The sequence below is a fragment of the Budorcas taxicolor genome, chromosome 19 (assembly GCF_023091745.1).
Source record: "Budorcas taxicolor isolate Tak-1 chromosome 19, Takin1.1, whole genome shotgun sequence".
NCBI lineage: Eukaryota > Metazoa > Chordata > Mammalia > Artiodactyla > Bovidae > Budorcas > Budorcas taxicolor.
The window spans coordinates 45,146,399-45,173,834 of NC_068928.1; the positions used below are offsets into that span (position 1 = coordinate 45,146,399).

Below are 27,436 nucleotides of genomic sequence, written 5' to 3' on the forward strand. Positions count from 1 at the left end.
AATTGGTATCGCATGATGTTTTTTCCCTAGAAGTCTGCTACAGGAACAAAAAGGGTTTTTTGTTTTTTTTTTGGCTATGCCCCATGGCATGTAGAATCTTAGTTCTCCAATCAGTTATTGAATCTGTACCCCATGCTCTGGAAGTGCAGAGTCTTAACCAGTGGACCACCAGAGAAGTTTCAGAAATTATTTCTTTTTAAAAATAGAATAGAACTCGTTCTGGGAACTCCCTGGTGGTCCGGCGATTGGGATACTGCACTCACCGGGCCCAGGTGAGATCCCTGGATAGGCGAACTAGGATCCCACAAGCTATGCAGCATGGTCAAAATAAAATAAAATTCATTCTATCTTGCAATTACTGTATGGGTCCATTGGATCTTTTTATAAATCTAAGATATATTATGCTATTTCAACATTCTAGAAATTATGTCATCATTACTCGTCAATTAGTCCTATAAAAAAATGAAAGAATGATGGTATTTCTCTGAAGGATGATGCAAAAGTAAAATAAATACTGGATGACATCAACTTTCAGCAATTTTACTGTGTTGCCCGAAGTATAATATCTGCTTTCAAAAAGGTATAAAAGAAGTCTAGACACCATCCACTATCTTTGTTGCATGATTTTAGCTTTAACTGAACACAGTTCAGATTTTTTTATTTTATGGCTGTAATGGCAAAGAAAAGAAAATCAACAGTGGAAAACATTCTGCAATTATTGGATGAATCTAAAGGTGAATACGAAGAGTAAGATAGCAGCACCGGAGATACTACTGAAGATGATGAAATGGATCACTCTACGTAAAATCTGACTATGTGCCTTTAGATGACAGTATGCTAACAGACTGTCTCAAACTCAAGGATGAATAAGACAACAGATGCTGAAGGCAGGTATTACAAAATAAGAAGAAAGAGATGATGTAGACATTAAAAAATTAGACTGGCCATTAAAAAGCTGTCTACAAACCTAAAAATAAAAATATTTTGCAATTATAGAGTGTCTGATGGCCATCCTCTTTTCAACAAAACTATAAGCCAAATTAAAAAAAGAATTCTTCAAGTATTGTCTTGATGACACAAGTAGAAGAACCAGAAATAATGATAAACTGTAATCTATGAGAGATGTCATTTGAAATTTACAATCAGTGTACAAGTTCATGCATGACAACTGATGAACAGTTACATTTAGAGGGTCCTGCCCATTTTGGATATACATTAGTATCTATTGATCAGTCAATAGATGTCTTCAAAATCAAGAAAATATGGGATAAAAATTTGGTTTTCTATATTTAAGCTCTTATTAAATAGTTTAATAGTCTCTGCTTCCCTTTATTTTTATGTTTTTAAATGATCTGTAAATCAACTTACAAGAAATTTTTAAAAAGGAATTCTTTCAATCCAGATAGTAAATGGTAATGACTATTTTTCGTGGTATTCTGAGCTGTACAAAGATATTTGAAGCAAAAAATATTGTAGTATTAGGGATGAAATCCCTCGTGGCTCAGACGGTAAAGAATCTGAATGCAATGTGGGAGACCTGGGTTCGATCCCTGGGTAAGGAAGATCCCCTGGAGAAGGGCATGGCAACCCACTCAAGTATTCTTGTCTGGAGAATTCCATGGACAGAGGAGCCTGGTGGGCTATGGTCCATGGGGTCGCAAAGAGTCGGACATGACTGAGCAACTGACACAAGGACACAAGGGATGAATGTAACACTGAATTGGCTCCGGGACTGTCCGAAGAGTTGAGATCAGTCATTAGACTTGCAGTAATATACTAGGACCCAACACAGCTGAGACAGCTAGAGACCTGAATATGAACAAGAACTTATTGGAATGCAGGGGAGAAAACCACCTTGGGTAAAACTGAAATGATTAAACACCCAACAAGTAGATTTGAAGCAGTAGAAGGGCTGTTATAAAGGCAATGTTTGAAACATTTTTACCACCAACAAAAATTAGAAAAAGTAAAAAATGACAGGGTTTAATAGTACTAGATTAAAAAAAAATTGATGTTATGTTTCTGGTGTTATTCATATTGGTCCACGTACATCTGCTATTTATTTTAATGTCTAAGATGATATTCTATTTCCTACTGGGAAGAATCAAGACGTCTCTACTTTTCCCTCAACTGCATACAGTACAACCAACATTCTGATACCTGTCATTTTGTGCCTAAGTGCAAGAGTATTTCTCTAGGGTAGCTGTCTTGAAGTAGAGCACTCATGGGTCATGGGGTTTGTGCATTTTCATTGTTATAAGATGCTGTCAAATTAGTCTATAAGCTATTACCCACTGTATATTTAATTTATACTATGACTAGTAATGTATATGAAGTCCTGTTTCTCTACAACCTCATCAACTTTTGGCATTATTAGCCTTTGTAAATTTTATCAGGTTGTTAATAAGGTGATTTTTCTTTAATTATGCTTTTTCCTGAGCATTGTTTCATTTGCTTATCTTCAGTTGGGTTCTTCCTCTGAGAAATTGCCATTTCATATCCTCTGCCAGTTTTTTAAATTGTGGTGTTTGTCTTTTTCTTACCTCTTCAGTTCAGTTCAGTTCAGTCACTCAGTCATGTCTGACTCCTTGCGACCCCATGAATCACAGCATGTCAGGCCTCCCTGTCCATCACCAACTCCCGGAGTTCAGTCAAACTCACGTCCAACGAGTCAGTGATGCCATCCAGCCATCTCATCCTCTGTCGTCCCCTTCTCCTCCTGCCCCCATTCCCTCCCAGCATGAGAGTCTTTTCCAATGAGTCAACTCTTCACACGAGGTGGCCAAAGTATTGGAGTTTCAGCTTCAGCATCAGTCCTTCCAATGAACACCCAGGACTGGTCTCCTTTAGGATGGACTGGTTGGATCTCCTTGCAGTCCAAGGGACTCTCAATAGTCTTCTCCAACACCACAGTTCAAAAGTATCAATTCTTTGGCACTCAGCCTTCTTCACAGTCCAACTCTCGCATCCATATATGACCACTGGAAAAACCGATCTGTTGCTCCATGTCCAGTTCTAACTGTTGCTTCCTGACCTGCATACAGGTTTCTCAAGAGGCAGGTCAGGTGGTCTGGTATTCCCATCTCTTTCAGAATTTTCCAGTTTATTGTGATCCGCATAGTTAAAGGCTTTGGCATAGTCAATATAGCAGAAAGAGATGTTTTTCTGGAACTCTCTTGCTTTTTCCATGATCCAGCGGATGTTGGCAATTGGATCTCTGGTTCCTCTGCCTTTTCTAAAACCAGCTTGAACATCTGGAAGTTCACGGTTCACGTACTGCTGAACCTGGCTTGGAGAATTTTGAGCATTACTTTACTAGCATGTGAGATGAGTGCAATTTGTGTGGTAGTTTGAGCATTCTTTGGCATTGCCTTTCTTTGGGATTGGAATGAAAACTGACCTCTTCCAGTCCTGTGGCCACTGCTGAGTTTTCCAAATTTGCTGGCATATTGAGTGCAGCACTTTCACAGCATCATCTTTCAGGATTTGAAACAGCTCCACTGGAATTCCATCACCTCCACTAGCTTCGTTCATAGTGATGCTTTCTAAGACCCACTTGACTTCTCACTCCGGGATGTTTGGCTCTAGGTCAGTGATCACACCATTGAGATTATCTGGGTCATGAAGCTTTTTTTTTGTAGTTCTTGTGTATTCTTGCCACCTCTTCTTAATATCTTCTGCTTCTGTTAGGTCCAGACCATTTCTGTCCTTTATTGTGCCTGTCTTTGCATGAAATGTTCCCTTGGTATCTCTTAATTTTCTTGAAGAGATCTCTAGTCTTTCCCATTCTGTTGTTTTCCTCTATTTCTTTGCATCTATCTCTGAGGAAGGCTTTCTTATCTCTCCTTGCTATTCTTCGGAACTCTGTATTCAGATGCTTAGATCTTTCCTTTTCTCCTTTGCTTTTCACCTCTCTTCTTTTCACAGCTATTTGTAAGGCCTCCTGAGACAGCCATGTTGCTTTTTTGCATTTCTTTTCCATGGGGATGGTGTTAATCCCTGTCTCCTGTACAATGTCAGGAACCTCTGTCCATAGTTCATCAGGCACTCTATCAGATCTAGTCCCTTAAATCTATTTCTCACTTCCACTGTATAATCATAAGGGATTTGGTTTAGGTTATACCTGAATGGTCTAGTGGTTTTCCCCACTTTCTTCAATTTCAGTCCGAATCTGGCAATAAGGAGTTCATGATCTGAGCCACAGTCACCTCCCGGTCTTGTTTTTGCTGACTGTATAGAGCCTCTTGCTTCTTATATAGGAGTTATTACAGAGAATTCATTATAGAAGATGCCAATTGTTTGTTGATTATATGGACTTTAAATATCTTCTCTAGTTTGAGACATTTGTATTTAGTTTAATTTGACAAAGAATTTTCTTTATATTAATGTAACCAAATTAACATTTTTCCCATATCTTTGATTTCTCTGTATTAAAGAAATTCATTCCTAGCCTCAATTCTTAAAGCTTTTCCCTATTCTTCTTCTAAAACTTTTCTTTTGTAACTTTTAATTTTGTTTTTTGCAAACCCATTTTGTAATTTTGTATGAAGTGAGATAAGGACTACACTTTATCTTTCTCCAGAAAGACAATGATCTCAGTCCCATTTACGGAACAGTATATTATATCCCCTCTGATCTGTATAGCCACTTTTCACATAAGTTCCTCCTATGTTCCTCAGTTTCTTTGGTCTGTTTTTACATGCATATATAAAACTGTTTCAATTACTGGGCTTCCCTGGTGGCTCAGTGGGAAAGAATCCACCTGTCAATGCAGGATACACGGTTCAATCTCTGGTCCAGGAAGCCCCTGGTGTGGAGGAACTAAGCCTGTGCATCACAACTACTGAGCCCGCGCTCTAGGGCCCAGGAATCGCAGCTACTGAAGCCTATATGCCTAGAGCCCATGCTCCACAACTAGAGAAGCCACTGCGATGGGAAGCCCATGCACTGCAACCCGAGTAGCCCCACATCACTGCAACTCGAGAAAAGCCTGTGAAGCAACAAAGACCCAGCATAGCCCTCCCCCAAAAGAAAAATGTAGGAAAAAAGAACTTGTTTCAATTACTACAGCGTTCCAGTAAGTTTTGATACCTGAATAAGTAAGTTTTCACTATTCTCCAAAATTTCCATGACACTTCAAGCATCCAAATAAAAAAGTTGTTAAATTCCAAAAAATTCATGTTACACTCGATTGGAAAAGCACTTACAGATTAATATGGGCAGAACTGTCATTTTTATGATGTTAGGATTCCCATATGAACACGTTCTATCTTACCATTTATTAGCTCTTGAAAATTCAAAGCTGCTTATAATTTTCTCCTTTATTTTTCCTGTTAAAACAGATTTAATCCTAGTTACCTTACCATTCTGACTGCTGTTGGAAGTTAAATCTTTTTTTAAAGTTACATTTTCAGTGTCTTCACACTTTGAGTCATGTTATTCCCTTCCTGCTTGTAAAGTATTTGAGTTTTATTTATTCCTTCCTCAGCTCCCCCTCATGCCTTGAAGAGCTTGAGAACTATATACAATTTTCATATAAACATATGACTTAAGTTTTATGTTAATTAACATTAGCATCTTCTTCCCAAATAATACAAGGATCTTATATAAATTCAACCCACTTACCACATGGTTTGTTCTGTATTTTAGTTCTACCCTTAAATAATGGTATGATACTGATCATCATTATCATTTTGTATATTGAAAGCTTATTAAATTTACCTCTTTTAAACCTTTTTATTGTGAAATATGGCATACCCAGAGGGAAAGTTCCCCAAATGTGTATGTATGTCTGAAGGAATTGTCACAAAATGAGCATCCATGTAAACTTAACAGGAACTAGAATAGTGCCAGCATCCTGGCAGTGTCTCCTTACAACCATTCCCCAACACCCCTCACGCATCATGCCTCAAAGGCACCACAATCTGATTTTTATGGTAACTATTTCTCTCCTTTATAGTTTTACCAACTAAGGAACATGTATCATTAAACACCATACTTTAGTGGAGCTTTATATAAATGAAATCATACAGCACAGATGATCCTTTCTTGTCTGATTTCTTTTGCTCAACATTCATTTGTGATATCTACAAATATGAATAGCTATGTGTACAGCCAGGCTTCCCTGGTAGCTCAGCTGGTAAAGAATCTGCCTGCAACGCAGGAGACCCTGGTTCGATTCCTGGGTTGGGAAGATCCACTGGAGAAGGGACAGGCTACCCACTCCAGCATTTTTGGGTCTCCCTGGTTGGCTCAGCTGGTAAAGAATCTGCAATGTGGGAGACCTGGGTTCGATCCCTGGATTGAGAAGATACCTAAAAAGGGAATGGCTATACCCACTCCAGTATTCTGGCCTGGAGAATTCCATGGACTATATAGTCCATAGGTTGCCATAGTCTGTTTACTTTTATTATAATACAGTAATTTACTGTGTATTTATATGACTGTGAATTCTAGGTTGACAAGCTACTCTCTTAAAAAAAGGCATTTAACTGATTTTTGATTTTCATCGTTTCTGTTGAGAAGAATAAGTGTGAAAGTGAAACTCACTCAGTCATGTCCGAATCTTTGCAATCCCATGGACTATACAGTCCATGGAATTCTCCAGGCCAGAAGACTGCAGTGGTAGCCATTCTCCAGGGGATTGTCCCAACCCAGGAATCGAACCCAGGTCTCCTGCACTGCAGGCAGGTTCTTTACCAGCTAAGTCACTGAGAAGACAAACAGCAGCTATTTGCGCTTATTGAAAAATAATTCACTTTTTTCCTCTAGTTGTTTTTAAGATTTCCTTTTTTTTCAGCTGTTTAATAATGATTATACATGCAGAGTCGGACATGACTGAGCAACTTCACTTTCACTTTTCACTTTCTGGCACTGGAGAAGGAAATGGCAACCCACTCCTGTGTTCTTGCCTGGAGAATCCCAGAGACAGGGGTGCCTGGTGGGCTGCCGTCTATCGGGTTGCACAGAGTCGGACACGACTGAAGCGACTTAGCAGCAGCAGCATACATGCAGAATTCTTTGGTATTTCTCTTGCTTGAGGTTCATATTACTTCTGGAATCCATGGACTGATGTTCTTCATCAGTTTTAGAAAATTCTAAACTTCTTTTTCTTCAAATACTGCTTTTGCTCTGTTCTCTTTCTCCTGACTTTTTGGAAATTTAAATATGTGCACTAGACCTTGTCTTGGTTTTATCTCTATTGCCTTTCATCCTTTGTTTCTGGTTATTTTTGTTTAATATCTTTTGGTTCACTAATTTTCTCTTTGGATGTGTCTAATCTGTTGCTTCAATGTGAGTTAATTTACTTTCTCATTCTCAGAATTTCCACTTGATTTTTTTTAACATTTTCCAATGCTCTGCCAAAATTTTCAATCTTTTTTCTCTTTGAGTGTGATAAGTATACTTATTTTAAAATACTATATCTGAGAATTCCAATATCTGGAGGCCCAATTTCTATCATCTTTTGTTTTTCTTTGTGTGTGTTTATGTCTTTGTGTATCTGATTCCTTTTCATTATAAGCCAGGCACTGCATTTGCAAACTACAGAAGCAGTTTATGACCTTGCATGACACTACCTTCCTCCAGGAAGGATGTACATTCTGCCAAATGCTGGGGTCACTAGTCGTTTAGGAACCCTCAGCCTAGTTTTAGAGAATGACACAATTCAAAGCTTATCTGTAGCCTCTGTAAGAACATGTCTACTTCTGGTTAACATTTGCTTCTATGGTGTAGCCTTTCATGGTCCCAACTCAAAAGTGAGCAGGTTCATCAAGAGTCCCCTCTTTGTGGGCCATGGGCTCTAATCTCTTTCCCCCTTACATTCACTCACTAGCCAGTCAAAAGGGTTACGGAGCTGTTTAGCAACTTTCTCCAGAATTGGCTAATTTCTCCAGGGGAACAGTGGCCCCATACACTGGGACCTTTTGCCCCTGGGCCTCCATTCTCCCCATAGACCTTGTATGCTCTTGTTGCCTCCAAGCAAAAAAATAAGTAAATAAAACTTTCCGTTGAGCCTTTCCGGTAGTCTTCAGTGGCAGGCACAATTTAAATTACCTACTCTGCAACTTCCAGAAGTTAAAGTTCCAAATTTTATCTACATTTTCACCAATTTCATTGCTCACCATTGTTTCTAGTTCCACTCCTTCTGGGTTCAGTATTTTTCAGTCTCAAGTATATCCTGCTTCACATTCTTCCAACAAGCTTCTGTGACTTGTTGGAAGCTTCTGATAGTTAATTCTATTAGACTTTATCTGAAAAAATACCTTCATTCTATCTTACTCCTGAATGAGAATTAAACTGGGTATAAAATTTTAAATTGACAGTTATTTTCACTTAGCTCTGTGAAGATATCTTTCCACTGTTTTCTGATCTCTCTTGCTATTGTTAAAAACTTTACTGTCAACATGATGGATATCTCTTTGGATGTCATCATTTCTTCATTGCTAATACTAAGACGTTTCTCTTTTTTCTTTGGCATTCTCCAGTTTCACTACAATGCATCTACATATAAGTTAATTTTTACTTATCCCATTTGAACTCATGGTGCTACATGAATTTAAGTATTTCTAAATCTAAGTTTTTAAAAATCAATTCTAGAATGTTTTCAGCCATTCTATTTTTGAATATTGCCTCTATACTATTCTATTTGGGTTTCTTATTTTAATTCTGTTATCTTAATTTCTCTTTCATACTTTCCATCTCTGTATCTCTCTGTGCCACATTCTGGGTGATTTCTTTAGATTTATTCTTCTGTTTATCACTTCTCTCTTCAGCTGAAGCTACTGCTTATGCTGAACCTAGTTGCTGAGTTTTAAATTTTGATGATGATGTTTCTATTTATTGGAGATATTTTAGCTTTCTCTGTGAGAAGCTCCTGTGGCCTGGGCTTAGTGGAGGACCCTTTGGGGTATTCATTTATCTAACAACTCTATGTGGGATCATTAATCCAGGATTCATTTTAAAATTAACTTCCCAATTTGGGGACCTCAAAGTATACTGGTGGTGTGCATATGTATGTCTTTCCCCCGCCACCTCCTAAGCATGAGCCAAAGACCCATGGTTTAGAACTGCCATGTGAGATTCCTTAGCTTCCACTCTAGAACCCAGGCAAACAGTTGAACAATTCTGTCATTTCTCTGTGTTGGTAGGGAAATAATTTCTAGTCATTTCTCTTCACTGATGATACAGTCACTTTGGAGGTTCCAGTTCCTAGTCCACATCTTAAGCAAGTTTAAGGGCTCATTTTATGCCCCCTTGTTGTTGTTCAGTCGCCCAGTCATGTCTAACTCTTTTGCAACCCATGAACTGCAGCATGCCAGGCCTTGCTGTCCTTCACCATCTCCCAAAGTTTGCCCAAGTTCATGTCCAATGCACCAGTGATGCCATCTAACCACTTCATTCCCTGATGCCCTCATCTTCTGCCTTCAATATTTTCCAGTGTCAGGGATTTTGCCAGTGAGTCAGCTAGTGGATGGTAAAACTCAGAGGCACACATTACCAGAACCAAAAAAGGAAGCTCATTATCTTTAGCACTTTAATTTCCAGTTTTCTTTTAATTTCTAAAGACATTTCTTTCTCGAGAGCTCAACTGTTCTTCTGAAAATATTTTAATTATATTTTACCCAGCATTTGAAGATTTTTGTTATGTTTTCATGCTTCCTAGTCTACTGTATTTCCAGAACCAGAAATCTCATGACATTGTTTTTCAGCTTTTCTTTAATGAAACAAATATGTTAATACTAGTATATTAGTCAAGGTTTTCCAGAGAAACAGAATCAACAGATCTATAGATGTGTTCTATCTGTTCTACTGGTACTTAAAAAAATATATTTATTCTAGACCTAGATTTATATCTTTTTACCTATCTAGAGATTAATTATAAGGAACTTGTTAACAGAAATATGGGAACTGACAAGTCTTACTATCTGTACTGGGTGAGCTGGAGACACAAGAGAGCCTGGTGTGGCTCTCTCATCCAAAGGCCTGCAAGCTTGAGAGCCAGGAAGAGTGGGTGTTTCAGTTTGAGTCTGAAGGCAGAAAAAAACTGATGTCCCAGCTCAGGGTAGTCAGGCAGAAGGAAATTCCCTCTTACTCAAGTGAGGGTAAGCCTTTTTCTTCTTTTCAGGTCTTCAACTGATGGCATATTAGCAAGGACAACTGCGTTACTCAGTCTACAGATTCGAATGGTAAACACAACTCAACCAAAACAACGTTTAACTGATGTCTGGGCACTCTAGGGCCCAGAAAACTAACATAAAATTAGCCATCCCAATTAGTAAACTCTGGTTTTATTTTTAAATTTTTTTTTTCTAAGACCCAAATCAAATTTTCCTTTGTGACCTAACAGCTTATACCTGTCACTCTACAGCTGAGTTGGGTCAGTGGTGAGTAAACTAGCTTTCTGCACAAGAACTTTACACATACATAATTCTGTAAGTCTCTTTATGGATTTAACTTTTCTCTTTTATGATAAATGAGTTCAAGATTCTAGAAGTAATGTGGAAGAAAAGTGTCACTTAAAAAGATATTCATGATATGTTTTTGCAAAACTTTTGGTTTATATCACCATCCATCTTTGTATTCTGAACATGTGGATACTGACATCTGCTCACAACATGTAAATCTCCCGTAATCCCAGTTCAGTGACATAACTCAGTTCTAAATAAATTTTACTTGCAATTTCTTCAAACTGTAAATTATGACAACACGTTTTCCATCAGAACTTTGGGTTTCAATCGTCATATAAATGACAACAAACTTTTACTAAATTATATTAGCATTACCCTTCTTTGCTCCTCTTCAGCATCAGCAAAGAGTTTACGAATGTTAGCCTCTGACTCTCCCACATATTTGTTGAGAATTTCCGGCCCGTTGACCACTTTAGGCTCTCTTGCATTCAACATCTTGCCAATCTGTCGAGCCAACAGAGTCTTACCGCAACCTGGAGGCCCGTATAACAGGATGCCTTTAACATGTTTGCAGCCTAAAAGGAAAAGAGAACAGTCTTACATCAACTAAGTAAGACATCAAAATTTCCTGTCTTCATATGCATGTTAGGAAAAATACAGCAATCACATTAACATACATTAATATCCAGGTGCTATAAACAGAACAAGAATGAACTGAAGCTCTTTCTAAAAATAGAATATTCCACAAACAATTCCTACACCAGTACCAATAGTTGAGGGGGAAAGCTGCCAATTAAAGGTCTTGGAAAAGTGTATCTGAATTATGATTTAGTTTAGAACAAATACTTTTAACTGTGAAAATGTCTGTTTGACTTAAATACCTAATTAGGAACTATTACTTCTTTTTCATTCTCCTTTACTTTAAAGCTAGGAGGGGAAAAGAAAGATCTGTTTTTAGGCAAATTTAACTCAACACAAATCTATTATGATACAATAGCTATGGAAACTATATCTTAGTCATAGAAATTACAGGTCTACCTGTCAATACAAGTACTTGAAGAAAGGGCAGACATGTCTGAGCTGGGTGGGGACTGAGCAATCCACAGGATGCAGATGGATGTCACAGACTCTGCGGATAAAGCTGAATGCCCTATTTCACAGGACTATGCCAAGTGAGAAACCTGCTTTCTCAGAGCCACCAAGAAGAAAACGAAGCTTCCAAAGAACTTGGAAACTTCATTCAATTCTTTTCGAGGCAACCATTGCTAAATGCATTAAAGATATCATTAACAACAAAAAACAGCAAGACTGAATGACTTAAGACTCCCAAGAATTTCTTGGGCTCACTCTATGCAAGCATTTACTCCATTTCTGAAGATTAAGAGGACCTGTGGTTTCTGTTTAACTCACTCTAGGAATTCTCACCTATCTTGTAGTTTCACACTTAAGATGCTTGACTCTTTTCTTATGAGTTTCTTTATACTCTTGCCTGGAAAATTCCACAGACAGAGGAGCCTTGTGGCTACAGTCCATGGGGTCACAAGGAGTCGGACACGACTGAGCGACTTCACTTCACTTCACTGTTTTCTTTATACTACACCAAAAAAGCACTCTGTGAAATAATAAATTCTTAGATTTCAAGTGTTACACTCGAAACTACAGGTGAACAGGAAATTTTCTGGAAATGGAATATAGTAAATTTTTATGGATAATGTCCTCATTTGGAATGAAACCTTAAAAAACTATATCTTTAAGAAAATTATGACAGTATATTTAATGACTTACATAAAGAAAACCACAAGATTCAACCAACTCTAACTAGAAATTTTAGATTCTAAGGAGGAAGATACTTGGTGTTGCCTGTATGGCCATTGATTCTATCTTTGTTTCAAAAAGGGACTCCCTTTTAAATTCTTGAAAGTGATGAGATCTATGTTTATGGTTAGACTTTTAGAGACAAGGGGAACTTGGTAGAAACATATGAAGGCTTAGATTCTTGACCTTCTCATCAAGAGTAAGTTCATGTTTCAAGAACTGTAGCCTATAAAATGTCTTTGCCCTTGTCCCACCCTTGGGGCATAAGGGGTAATGAGATAAGGGGATAAGCCTTGAGCTTCTGCTAGAGGCCAACACCACCAGGCACCCTCAGGATCCAATCTACTGGGACACATCTGAAGTGAACTCTGGAAGTTCAGTTCAGTTGCTCAGTCATGTCTAACTCTTTGCGACCCCATGGACTGCAGCACACCAGGCCTCCCTGTCCATCGCCAACTCCCAGAATTTACTCAAACTCACGTCCACTGAGTCGGTGATACCACCCAAACATCTCATCCTCTGTCGTCCCCTTCTTCCACCTTCAATCTTTCCCAGCATCAGGGACTTTTCAAATGAGTCAGTTCTTCGCATCAGGGGGCCAAAGTATTGGAGTTTCAGCTTCAGCATCAGTCCTTCCAATGAATATTCAGGACTGATTTCCTTTAGGATGGACTGGTTGGATCTCCTTGCAGTCCAAGGGACTCTCAAGAGTCTTCTCCAACACCACAGTTCAAAAGCATCAATTCTTCAGGTTTTTTTTTTCCTCAGGTGCTCAGCTATCTTTACAGTCCAACTCTCACAGCCACACATGACTACTGGAAAAAACATAGCCTTGACTAGACTGACCTTTGTTGGCAAAGTGATGTCTCTGGCTTTTAATAACCTGTCTAGGTTGGTCATAACTTTTCTTCCAAGGAGCAAGCATCTTTTAATTTCAAGACTGCAGCCACCACCTGCAGTGATTTTGGAGCCCCCCAAAATAAAGTCTATTACTGTTTCCACTGTTTTCCCATCTATTTGCCATGAAATGATGGAACCAGATGCCATGATCTTAGTTTTCTGAATGTTGAGCTTTAAGCCAACTTTTTCACTCTCCTCATTCACTTTCATCAAGAGGCTCTTTAGTTCTTCTTCGCTTTCTGTCATAAGGGTGATGTCATCTGCATATGTGAGGTTATTGATATTTCTCCCGGCAATCTTGATTCCAGCTTGTGCTTCATCCAGCCCAGCATTTCTCATGATATACTCTGCATATAAGTTAAATAAGCAGGGTGACAATATACAGCCTTGACGTACTCCTTTCCCTATTTAGAACTAGTCTTTTGTTCCATGTCCAGTTCTAACTGCTGCTTCCTGACCTGCATACAGATTTCTCAGGAGGCGGGTCAGGTGGTCTGGTATTTCCCTCTCTTTCAGAATTTTCCACAGTTTGTGGTGATCCACACAGGCAAAGGCTTTGGCATAGTCAATTAAGCAGAAGTAGATGGTTTTCTGGATCTCTCGTTTTTTGATAATCCAATAGATGTTGGCAATCTGATCTCTGGGTCCTCTGCCTTTTCTAAACCCAGCTTGAACATCTGGAAGTTCACAGGTCACGTACTATTGAAGGCTGGCTTGGAGAATTTTGAGCATTACTTTACTAGCGTGTGAGATGAGTGCAATTGTGTGGTAGTTTGAGCATTCTTTGGCACTGCCTTTCTTTGGGAACTCTGGAAACTGGCTCATAATCTTCCACTCCAAGCCAACCACTACTGTTTGACTTAAAACTATTTGTAAAAAACCATAGCAGAGGAAAATGGAGGTGGTGGGAATGAAACAGGCACAAGGGGAGAAGATCCAGAGAGGAGAAAACAAAGACATGCTTAACACCTACAAAGTACCAAAGCTTAGCCCCATCTCCAGTCTCTTTACCTTCTCCAAGTTTCTCAACTTCCTCCTAACCATACTTCCTTCCAGTTAAGGCATACTTTCTTTCAAGGACTCTTGCTTCCTCGGCATTCTTATATTTCTGTTATACCTACCTTAGGAGCCCTGAACACAATATGACTTTATTGCACCTAAACACTGGCCACAGAGCAAGACCAGAGAAAATTACACCACTGTGCTGACTGATATCCTAAGCGCTTCATGCTACCTGATTTCAGCTCTATTCTCACTGCTTCCTCAGTATTGCATGCCACCCCTCACTCATTTCTGTTAATCTCCCATTCTCCTTAGTAATTTTCCAGATCATCACTGTTCTCTTCTCAAGTGCTACCCATGTCATTAATTCTTAGAGATGATTTAGACTTCTACTTTGCACATTAAAAAAAAAACAACCTATCAAGTATGAATTCTGTTTAGCTCCCTGCTTCCTTTTTTTTTTTAACACTGCAAATTTATTATCTAACAGTTCTTTAAGTCATAAGTTTGAGTGGGTTTGGGTAGCTCAGATCCATTTTTCGTAAGACTGAAATCAAGGTGTGAGTCAGTGGGGTTTTGGGTAGACTCAGTTTCCAAGTATATGCAGGTTGTTGATGGAATCCATTTTCTTGTGACTGTAAGACTGCGATTCCTATTTCTTTGCTGGCTGTCAGCTGGGGGTTCATCTTCTCTCCCAGAGGCTGCCTATTTTCTTTTGATGCTTTCCATGTGGTCTCCCTCCAGCAAGTGACTGAGTTTCTCTTACGCTTCAGACCTCTTGAGCTTCTTTTTCTGACACATCTCTCTCTTCTGCCTTCCTCTTCTGCTTTAAGCTACCTTCTGTGATTATGCTAGGTTCACCCAGATAATTCAAGTTAATCTCCCTATCGTTTGACAAGGTTATTAGTAACCTTAATTACATATCCAGACTCTCTTTGCATCCCTGCTTCTTTATCTACAGATTTATCTGCAGACATCTCCATTCTCAACTTCAGCAACTGTTCTCAGAGGAGGAGTTTCCTTCCTCTTCTCCAAGGTTTAAATCACAATTATTTGTCTTTATACTTTCTTCTCTATTAGACTGAACTATTCAAGGCAGGTGATCTCTCATCAATTCTGAATTGCAAACACTCAGCATTAATATCTAGCACATAATATATACTCAATAAACAGGTACACAAGTAAATTGTTGACATCCTTCCTATAAAACTCAGAGAAAATGGGGGACAAGAAGATGATTTAAAAAAAAATATTTGAAGCTCTTATTTGAAAGTATTTATTTTGTATTTGAAGCTCTCCACAAAAGTATTTACTTTCATGGCTAAGATAATTTAAATACCTAAAAAAAAAATGTCTTTGGAAACACTGGGACTTTACAAATTTGGCCAAACTACATAATATCTAAGAAGAGATTTTTAACTCTGTAACTCTGTTTTTGTATGTGGGAAATGCTCAATTTAATATGCTCTGAATTAAATTAACTCAGATGTTATAAAACGAATAATCCACAAAATATTACCATGAAATCTGAAAGAAAGAGGTAAAATGCACATCCATGGAACTTATATATAATCTATAATACAGATGTGTGAAATTACAGAATCTGTTCAATGTAACATCAATAGGAATGTCATAAAACCTCTAATCTGCATTAAAACCATCATTCTACCATCTTTTTTAGGATGCCAGGAAAACACATCAAAAAATATACACTTACATGTGAAGATTTTTAAAAATCCACTTCCACAAAAGAAGCAGTTACTTGAATAAGCAATGGAAATGGGACTTTGTTATTACTATTATTATCATAGCCTTTTCAACTTATTAAATAAGCATCGGTCTCTAATTTTAAATGAGTCATAAAAACTCTTCATAAGTAATTCCATTCAACAAAAGTGTATTAAGCTCCTGTTTGGACTAGGCACGAAACGAGGTGTTTGGGATACAAACATGAAAAAGGCAGTCCATACCTGCAGGGCATTTCTGATTTAGTAGGAAAGACAGAAATAAATATAAGTTATCCCCAATATAATATGACATTATCAGAGACGTGCATGAAATGTTTCTGGAACCTAGCCAAGAGAGACTGATCTTGCCAGGGTGATGGCAGAAGATTAGGGATGGACACAGGGGAAGAGATAACACAGAGTCTGGGCCTTGGAGGATGGCTTGAGGTTCCTAGTCGGGCAAAGGAAGGGAAATGGCAGCCTAAAGACAGAGATCAGCATTAGATTAGGCACGGTGGCATGGACCTAGAAGTTGTCCTCTCAAGACAGCCAGTCATCCCTTCCGTGGCTGAGAGCCTGAGCACAAGGTTGACAGGTTCCCAACTAAGACAGGCCTCAACACCATGCCAGGAGTTTTTAATCTGTTTTGTAAAAACCCAGAAGTTTCTAATCAGGGAGGCTACATAATGAGATATGTGTTTAAAAGCTAACTCTGGTGGCAGAGTAAAGGAAGGACTGGAGAAGAAAGATCAGAGGGCGGGAGTATAGCTGGAGGAATGTTCTTAACCTTTTTCTGGGGACACTGCCTCACTGTCTGGCTTTGGGTTTTTTGCCAATTAAGCTTCCCTATCCCTCCAAGTCCTTTGGAAGCACATGAACAATTGGGTCGAGAGGCCTCAGAAGGCTGCCTCCCTACTGGTGCCCCAGCTTTCCCCTGAGCTTCTCCAGAACATGAAGGCCTAGCACTGATGCTGGGAGCCTCTGATCTCTGACCGCTAGACTGTCTGACTGCCAAGCTGTACTGATTGCTGTTACTTTTTTTTCCCTTTATGTCTTACATGCCCCTCACTACTCAGAGATCAGTTCCCTGAGTTAGGGAACTACATAGCAAAGGGGAGGCACAGAGCAAGGAGAAATCAGTGGAACTGACTTGTTTAAAATGTCATGTTCTCTCATTCTATCCCTTACTTTTTTTCCCATGGAATAGTCTAGTGGACCTCCCTAGAAAAATGCCCATGTACAAAAATTTGTATGCAGTTTTGAGAAGATTCTTATATCCTCTGAGGTCCAGGCATTAAATTCAAATAAAAAATCCTGAGTACTACTGAAGTAATCTAGACAAGAGACCAGAAATGGAAAGAGGCAACAATTGTAAGAAACAGTAGTAGGAAAAGAACAGAAGATAGGGGAGGTATTCATCAGAAATCAAGAGACCAACTGAAAATAAAAGAAAGAGGAGTCAAGGATGACCTGAAGGCATCTAGCCTGGGAACATAAGAAAAATGATCGTCATCTCAGAAAACAACCAAGAAGTTAGCAATAGCAAATCATAACTTAGTTTTGGGCTATAAGGCATTTGAGATTCAGGCAGTAATGCCCATTAAAAAAAGACTTGTTGAAAGCTTAGAAAATATATCAGAACTCCTGGTTCAATATTTTTGAATGTTTGCTCTGGGTACATGAAAAGCCTCCAAAAGCTTTGAGCAGAGGAATGTGACAAGAGGGACAGACGCTCTGGAGACAGAGGATGAGGCCTGGAAAGAGAACATGTGATGTAAAAATCAGGAGGTTCATGCTGATCTAGGTCAGATCATTTGGGGCTGAGGTAGGAGAAGGAAGCCAAGTGGTGTAGGCAGGAACAGACAAGAGAGAACACTTTCCGGAACTCTGGCAACCTAGAGGCGGGATTTAAGGAGAGGTGCAAGGAAACTTCTTCTGAGACTAGTGAAGTAAAGAGAAGAGGAAGCGAGCTGAGGTTATGCCTGCTGGGCTTTGTTTATCACCTGGAGCAGGGGCTAAGGTCATCTAAAGAACGCAAGATGAGGAGATGGCACTGGTAGACATGTAAGCAGTTTGGGAAGAACCTGAGGAACTGGGGAAATGTGTGGGAAGGTGGGCTTGAGCAGACAGATGCCACTGGGTAAGTGAACTCAGCACAGGAAAGTCAGGTCACTGAGGAACTCTCCTCTTTGCTGTAATTATATAAGCAACTTACAGTGTGAGGTAAGGTGTAGGTTCTTACTCAATTCTGTAAATATAAATTTTATTAAAGCTGGCATAAGAATCTTGACTTTTGGGTTTTAACCACTGTTTTTTCCAAAACTGAATCTTAAACTTTAGCATTGCAGGGTAAATAAAATTACCACACACAAAAAACAACAACAAACAAAACTACCCCAAACTCCAAAACTACCACATGGCCTGTTCTCACCATTCTCCCTCTAATTTCCACAAAGTTTGAGGCTTTATTTTCATTTCTAAATCATTTGCATCTTTTCTCCTTCCTCCATAATTTATGGACTAATAGTATAATCAAAAATAGTGCCAAAGCATTTCTTCTCTTCATTTCCTGAGTTGTTAATTAACTGCTTATTTTAATAACTGCTTCTGTTAATCTCTTCCTAAAAACACCTAATCTTTATCTGGATGAGGCACAAACATAACACTCCTGGTTATAGTATCATAAAGGAAGGTGGTAGTGATAACCATAATTCAAAATGGCCAAAACTGGCTTTATATATTTGGTTTTGGAATTCAAGTTGCTAATTATATCTGAATATAGGAGTAAATGAAGTTTTGGGATTGTGTTCTTTGACTCATTCAACAAGCGTTACATTAAGATGAGTTTGTTCTCTTCTGATTATTTCTCTTTCCTCAGTGAAATTAAAGATTTCAAATTATCAGCTGCTGGTGAGGATGGAATGAGGCAAGAGGTAATGTTGGATGATTGAGGAGAATGGAGACGAACTAGTCCTCTCAGAGAGGCAGGAAGGAAATTGACAAGACTAAGGAAATACATCCCTTCTAGGCCTCTTGGCTAAGATAGGTGTAGACTAAGGGGATATACAAGGAAAGCTAGGAAACACTGATTCCAAGATATACTGACGCTTGCTTGATATTTGGTTCTTAAATTTAAAGTGAGGTCAAACATCATGGTTTTGTGTTTTTCTGAAGCCACATGCAAGTCTGGGGACTGGTACAGAGTAAGCACGTAGCTGAGAAACAGCTGACACACACAACATGAGGAGCAAGGCTGTTAAGGGTGTACCGTAGGAGGGTAAAGGCCTTCTGCAATGGCTCAGCAGGTAAAGAATCCACCTGCAAATGCAGGAGACTCAGGAGATGTGGGTTCAATCCCTGGGTCAGGAAGATCCCCTGGTGAAGGAAATGGCAACCCATCCAGTATTGTTGCCTGGAAAATCCCACACTCAGAGGAACCTGGCGGGCTATAGTCCATAGGATGGCAAATAGTCGGATGCAACGGAGCACACACAGAGGAGGGTAAAGGTGGTAGACCATGGAATCTAAGCTGGGTAGAGATGACAAAACAGCTGGGAAGAGTGACATAGAGTAAATTAACTGGAAGATCCCATAGGACTGAACTTGCTGCAGTAGGGATGAGACATAGGCTAAAAGAAAGCAAGGAGAAAATGGGAGGTGGCTAGAGAGCAAGAGGCTTAAAACTGAGATACCCAAAGTTGTGGTTATTAGTCATGGTGCAGTCTTGGGTATGACCAAAGTGAGTGTCTGAGATGGAGTCAAAGAAAAGTTAAATGGAAATGAGGACTCTGAAGAACTGTGAAGACAGACTGTTAGACAAATCACCAACAAGGATACTAAAGTCACCAGTGACACATAGAAAAATAAAACAATCAAGATTACAGTTAGAAGAGCAAGTAAGCCAGACAACTTCTTTATCTGGCCCCCCTGTTCGTTCTTCTCTAGCAGGGCTATTCCTGTTCTCTTCCATTTTGTTCTCCATATGTTAGGGACAATGCAAAGTATTAATATATATTATTGTAAAAGTAATGTCTATTATTTTACATCATTATGTAAAAGCTATTAATAAAGGTACAAATAATGTTAAATGCCAGTGACATAAATACAGCAAATGGTAATGCCATTGTTTACTAAGGATTTAAGCAAATATGACACTGGAAACTCATTGTAAGACTATATTCTGTAAATAATTTAGTGTAAGGATTGTTTGTATCTCATTCTTGAGCTGTTGTCATAAGGAATTTTTAATGATTTGCTAGAATATGAACCGCAAAGCTGAATTTCAATTACATTTCACAATGGATATTTGTCAAATGGATGAAAGTACAGCTTGTGGTCAGGCACCAGATAGGTGAAGAATGACTGGTTTAAGCGCATTAGGAAATAAATCATGTGAAAAATCTCTACAGAACATTAAAAATTACTAACCCAGAGTCCCATTTTTCTGACCATTGATTCTCAGACTTAGATTTCTAAAGCTATTATAGCTAAACAACTTCTTTAAAAACAACTGGAGATTAGTGTTGTCATTGGGTTGCTTAGCTTTTATTTTGCAAGGTAAAGATTTCTTTTTTTAAAATATAAATTTATTTATTTTAATTGGAGGTTAATTACTTTACAATATTGCATTGGTTTTGCCATACATCAACATGAACCTGCCACAGGTATACATGTGTTCCCCATCCTGAACCCCCCTCCCTCCTGCCTCCCCAACAAAAATATCAAACCTGACATCTTCTATCACCACCATTTAATCTAAGAAAATATATTGTACTATCAAAAGGTAGCATGGACATATAATCTCAGAATGAAGAAGAGTTTTTTGTATTAGACTCAAGAGTGAGTGCTCTGGAGTCAGCTTGTCTGGGTTCAAGTCCTGGTTCTTCCACTTATAATTGGAAATAATAATAGCAACTACATCAGAATATTATGATGATGATTAAGGCACTTAGAAAGAGCTCATGCTGCTGCTGCTAAGTTGCTTCAGTCATGTCCGACTCTGTGAGACCCCATAGACGGCAGCCCAGCAGGCTCCTCCGTCCCTGTGATTCTTCAGGCAAGAACACTGGAGTGGGTTGCCATTTTCTTCTCCAAGAAAGAGCTCATAAATAGGCTTAATTAATATTAGCTTATTTTTTTTAATCACCTTGCTGTGCATGAGTTATGAGATGCAACCAGCATGCCAACTGGTAGGTGAGAATTAAATCACTGTTAGGTGACTGTAAAGCCTGAAAATAAATGAAGATCTTGCTTGTGAAATTCTTTCTGAGACTGACTACTGTGACCATCTGGCCCCTTAAACATTTTACCTATAACACCATTGTCACTGGGACACTGCAAATTACCAGGACTCATTCCACTGATGAACGTCAAAATCCAAATTAACACTGTAGTAAATGAGTGGTAACAGTAGTTTCACAAAGATTTTGCTAGTGTTCAGTAGGGCAGGATTCTCTGTAGCTTTAGCCTCTTTCCAGGTGGATTACTATCAGAGTCAATCCTCCCTGCTCCTCTTATGTCTTAAGCAAGATTCAATTCATACCAACTTCTCAAGCCTTCCAACCTCATTAAGGGTCAGTGTGTAGCTCCACCCATAAAAACCAAGCTACCATGACTATCACTTTCACATATATACACCTTTCTAAAATCTCTCTCCCCAACCTGTTCTATTATAATAAGCATGTTTCTTCTTCAAAGTTCCCCTTATCACCCCAATTGTACCGATTCTCTTAACTATCAGATATTAGAAAGCTGCCACTCCTCGTTCTTAGGGTGGCACACACCTCACTCTGTGGCACTCACCTGGGATGATCTGGTTCTATTAAGATGAACTGGGGCTAATTCTGGGTATTTCACCCAAAAGGACATTTGCAATGCTAGATAACCACTGCCCATCCTTTGTCTCTTAGTTTGAGGTAGCTTAGTATGATATACACTTCCAATTCTAACTTTCACTCTCTTAAATTAGCAGTTCTCCAACCATGTACAAATGTGTAACACTGTTTGAGCCCCATGTATTGTTACTCAGTGATTATAATCACAGAAACTTTGGTGGGGAGAACTTTAAGAGGCTTTAAGGTGTGTGCTATGATTAGTGTGGATGACTTCTATCTAAAAGTCTAAACAGAGTAAGACCTTATCCATTATAATAAAGCTTATGTAGCCCCTCTGATGAAAATAATACATGAAAATATGTGTAAGACATCTAATGTACTAACTATAATCTCTTTTCTTAAGATAGTTCAATGAAAAAAAAAGCCTGTTTCTACAATGAAATTAATAAACAGTAATGTTTGCTGTTTATAATCTTTGAAATATTACCCATAAAAGTAAAAAATCTGCATTTGTTAATCTCTTCAATTTTAAAAAGCAGTGAATTTTCTTTGTTTTCCTGAGATTGTATCAGAAGCAAGCCACACTGAGGAAAAATTGTCAGTCAACTTTTAGGTAACCAAAAGAGGAAAAAAAATTAGGGCAAACACTAATTTTACGTAAGAGTAAGCAGAATAAGAATAAATTAGGACTGATCTCTGTCAAATTAGCATTAGGATAAAGAGTGTTTATTTCATGGGGAAACACGATCCATAAAGAGAAAGAGAGAGAGAGAAGTGTGAAGTCAGTTTGGTGATGTTTAAAGGGGAATCCCACATAACTTCCAGTTCAAATGCAGACAGATTTGCCATGTCTGCCAAAACAGGGAGGCTATCAACAGAATAGCGGCAAGTCAGGACATATTCACAAGTCTTGCAAGCCGCTCTCTGCAGTTGTGCAAACCAGATTTGAATACTTATTTTTAAATCATGCATGCACTTGCAGAAAACACAATCACAAATTAATGCTAATATTTAGTCTTTTAAAGTTTGCACAATTCCAACTTCTCCTAGAATTATGAGTATTTTCTTAGTTCTGTTCAACTTATCCTCTCAGTAGTACAATATGATTATTTATATTAAGAAACAGTTTTCAATTTTCCATCCACACAAGGAGGACTTGGAGCATAACTTCCATCAATTCATAATATAGGAGGGGTTTCTGTTTGTTTCAAAGATTGTCAATCAGCCTCTAAAACAAGTCATCTATATTTGCTTAGCTGGGCACTTATCAAATCTTTAAGAAAAGGAAATAGTTAAGAATGGAAACAAAACTTGGACCCCATTTAAGCAGTCAGGTCTTTGATCATCCATTCTCTGGGTATCATTTCGTCTAGTAGAGATGCACTGTTGCCCCCAACGATTTTAAAATGCTGAGAGCACTTTGAGTTCCGTTATGATTAAGTGAAACGGGCCTGTGCCCTGAGCACCAAACAGTGCAGGATGCCTGACTGGTCTATATCCAAATTAGTCACCTGAGATTCAATACAGATCTTCTCACTAGATAGCCCACAACTAAAGACGGGGTGTGTGTAGCAACGCTCCAAACTAATCTCTGCTGACACCTCCACCTTTTATACTCCCTCAGAGGGAGTGGCCTGGTATTTCACAAATTCTTGATGACAAAGATCATGCTTCTACTACATAAGCAGGTCCTGCCTTGCTACCATCTGGCAGCATCATCTTTATTAGTTTCAGAATTTTACAGCTTCTCCTGTCTTCTTTTTTTCCCCCTCTGTCCCTCTGTTTTAAACCCACTCTATTTGCTGTTCTGTAAGGCCTCTGCTTCTGACTAGCAAATACCTTGTTTTCTCTAGCCGACAACTTATTCTTTCTTCACTTATACCTGGACCTTCTACTGTATCAGTTCATGTTCTTCTGTTTCTCAGAAGTCACCTCCTTAATGCATGCCACCTGACTGATCACATAAGTCTGCTAACACTACTGAGCTCTGACCACATCTTTGGGCTCTACCTCTGCTCTCAACTCGACTCTTTAAATTACAACGGCAGCAGCTGTCAAACTTTAACATGCGCCAACCTCCTATGCATCTAAAAACTCAGATTTCCAAGCACTAATCCTAGAAATCTGAATTCCTTAAGTCAGGAGTGGAGCTGGGGAAATTATAAAACAAGCACTCTCGAGGTGATTTTAATGTGGGCCACAGGACACTTTGAGAAACATCATTCATAGTTATAACTGACACTACATTAAGCTGCTTTTTAAGAGCTCTTAGGTTTTTATTTAGTGTAAATGTTTTATAGCTTCAATTAAATCATAAGCTAATAAGAATACTTTTTTTTAAAAAAATTCCTTGACAAGTTGCAGCTATAGACGAGCAAAGAGTTACTCTAACAAGATAAAAGTTATCAAGAAAAAATGTAAGGGACTTCCCTGGTGGTCCATTGGTTAAGACTCTGTGTTCCCACTGCAGCAGGCCTGGGTTCAGGTCTTAGTCAGGGAACTAAGATCCCAAATGCAATGTGGCTTGGCCAAAAATTAAAAATAAAAAAGAATAAATGTAAAGATTTCTATACTTGAGTACAGCTAGGGGAGATATATGCTTATGGGAGATGACACAATGGGAGGGATTTACTTAAAAGTAAATTCACCCGTGGCGGATTCATGTCGATGTACGGCAAAACCAATACACTATTATAAAGTAATTAGCCTCCAATTAAAATAAATAAATTTATACTAAAAAAAAGAAAAGCTCATCCAGCCAAAAATAAATAAATAAATAACTTTAAAAAAAAGTAAATTCGGTATTAATCAAGATAGAATGTGGATGTCAAAAATGTTAACTCAATTTCAGCCTGCATTAAAAGAAGACTGATGCTTTGAACAAAGGACGAACAGTTCTCGTCTACTGTCTTGTCTACAGGGACCACACCTGTAGTACTCCAAGTATTCCACTGATTTCTGAGTTTCACAACTTAAGGCAAATGTAAACAGATATTAAAGTTTCACAGAAATGAGAATAGAATGGTAGAGGGCTAAACATCAGGCTATAAAGGGATTTTCTAGAAGAACGAATCAAGCTGGGAGTTTTAGCTTAGGGAAAACATAAATGTGAGGAGAGTTTATGTCTGGACAGAACAGCTTTCTTCACACACCTAAAGGGCTTTCAGGGGGAAGCAGGGAACCCTTTTCTGTATAGTCTTAGGGGGCGAACTAGAGCTGGCAGCAGAAGCTACGAGAACCTATGTTTCACCTTAAGTTAAGGAAGACTCAATCAATGGCTGTCCAAAAAATGGAAGGCAGTGTTCAGAGAGAATGAGTTTCCTGTCACTGCAGGAATTCAAGCTTAGCCTAAGGAACTTGGCAGAAGTTACTCAGCAGAAATAGAAAATTTAAATAAAAGACAAGTATGTAAATTAAAAGAGTTTTAAGATCCCTTGCAATGCTGAGATTCTATAATTCCTTTGATAGTCTCTGGTAGAACCAGCTAGTTTTGCAAAGACAATAATATTTGAAATAAATATTCCAGGATGAGAACAAAGAAGGAAATGGAAGGCTAGGAAGATGATAAAGAGGCTACTGCTGTAATTCATGTGTAATTTACTGAAAGTATGAAAAAGAAGAGGAATGATCCACTCCCCTCACCTCAAAAAAAAAAAGCAGAAACAAAATTAAGAGTAGTCAATAATGGATTTGAGAAAATGCATGCACACATGTATACAGCCAACTGATCTCTGACAAAAATCAAAAGCAATACAGTGGAGCAGAAACAGTCTTTTCAAAAAATGGTGCCAGAACACCTGGACATCAACATGCAAAAACAACAACAACAACAAACCTGATCTAGACATAGACTTTACACCCTTCACAAAAATTAATGCAAAATCAATTACAGGCCTAAATGTAAAATGCAAAACTGTAAAACTCCTAGAAGATAACACAGGAAGAAACCTACATGACCTTGGGTATGGCAGTTACTTTTTAGATATAATACCAAAGGCGTGATCCATGAGAGAAAGAATTGATAAGCTGGACTTCATGAAAATTAAAAACTTCTGCTCTGTTAAAGACAACGTTAAGAGGATGAGAACAAAAGCTACAGAATGGGAGAAAATATTTGCAAACGACACATCTGATAAAGCATTATTATCCAAAATACAGAAAGAACTCTTAAACCTCAACAATAAGAAAACAGCCCAATTAAAAAATGGGCCACAGACCTTAACAGACATTTTACCAAATAAGATAAACAGATGGCAAATAAGCATATGAAAAGATGCTCTACATAATATGTCATCAGAGAAATGCAAATTAGAACAGTGAGATATCACTACATAGCTATTGGAACGGCCAAAGCCCCGAGACTGACAACGCCAAACACTGGTAAGGATGTGGAGCACTGGAATTCTCATTCATTGCTGGTGGGAATGCAAAACAAATCAGGCCCTTTGAAAACAGTATGATGGCTTCTTACAAACCTACTCTTTCCATTTGATCCAGCAATCACACTCCTTGGTATTTACCCAAAGGTGTTACAAACTTATGTATAAACTAAAACATGCCCGTTGATGTTTATAGGAGCTTTATTCATAACTGCAAAACCTGGAACCAACCACGATGTCCTTCAGTAGGTGAACGCATAAATAAACTGTGGAACATCCAGACCATGGAATATCATTCAGGACTAAAAAGAAATGAGGTATATCAAGTGACAAAAAGACATGGAGAAAGCATAAATGCATATTACTAATCAGAAAAAGCTACTATATGACATTCTGAAAAAGACAAATCTATGCAGTCAGTAGGAAGATCAGTGGTTGCCAGGGAAGGGGGTGGCAGAGTATTTTTAGGGCAGTGAAAATACTCTGTATGATACCATAATGATGGATACACATCACTACATTAATATATTTGTTCACACTCAGAGAACATACAACACCAAGAGTAAAATGTAATGTGAACTCAGGACCTGTGTGATAATGATGTGTCAAAGTAGGTTCAGTAACTGTAACAATGGTGCCACTCTGGTGGAGGATGGTGATAGTGGGGAAGGCTGTGCACTTGTGGGAACAGGTAGTATACAGGAAATCTCTGCACCTTCCCCTCACTTTTCCTAGGAGCCTAAAATCGCTCTAAAAAATCAATTAAAAAATGCATGCAAAGTACAAATGATATGGCCAATAAGGGATTAATATCCAACATATATAGTCCCAGGTGGTGCTTGTGGTAAAGAACCCGCCTACCAATGCAGGAGACACAAGAGACCCAGGTTTGATCCTTGGGTCAGGAAGATCCCCTGGAGGAGGGCATGGCAACCCACTCCAGTATTTTTGCCTGGAGAATTCCATGGACAGAAGAGTCTGATGGGCTACAATCCATGGTGTTGCGAAGAGTCAGACACGACTGAGCGACTAAATACACACATCCAACATATACCAACAGCTTATACAACTCAACACCAAGAAAAACCAACAACCCTGTTGAAAAATGGGCAGAAGAACTGAATAGACACTTTTCCAAAGAGGAAATGCAGATGGCCAACAGGCGCATGAAAAGATGCTCAACAATGCTAGTCATCAGAGAAATGCATATCAGACCCATAAACAGATATCGCCTCACACCTGTCAGAACAACTATCATCAAAAAGAACACAAATAAAATGTTGGCGAGGATGTGAAGAAAAGGGAACCCTTGAACACTGTTAACAATATGGTGGCTTCTCAAAAAAACTAAAAGTAGAACTACCATATGA

General features: G+C 38.6%; 1 protein-coding gene across 2 annotated transcripts in view; it reads right to left on the minus strand.

Annotated features, from left to right (window-relative positions):
• NSF (N-ethylmaleimide sensitive factor, vesicle fusing ATPase) overlaps nucleotides 1-27,436 on the minus strand; it is a 148,387-nt gene that overhangs the window by 62,803 nt on the left and 58,148 nt on the right. For both annotated transcript variants that reach the window (XM_052657417.1, XM_052657416.1), the window contains exon 9: nucleotides 10,785-10,984. In XM_052657417.1, the coding sequence (XP_052513377.1) occupies nucleotides 10,785-10,984 (200 nt within the window). The remainder of the gene's footprint in view (nucleotides 1-10,784; nucleotides 10,985-27,436) is intronic.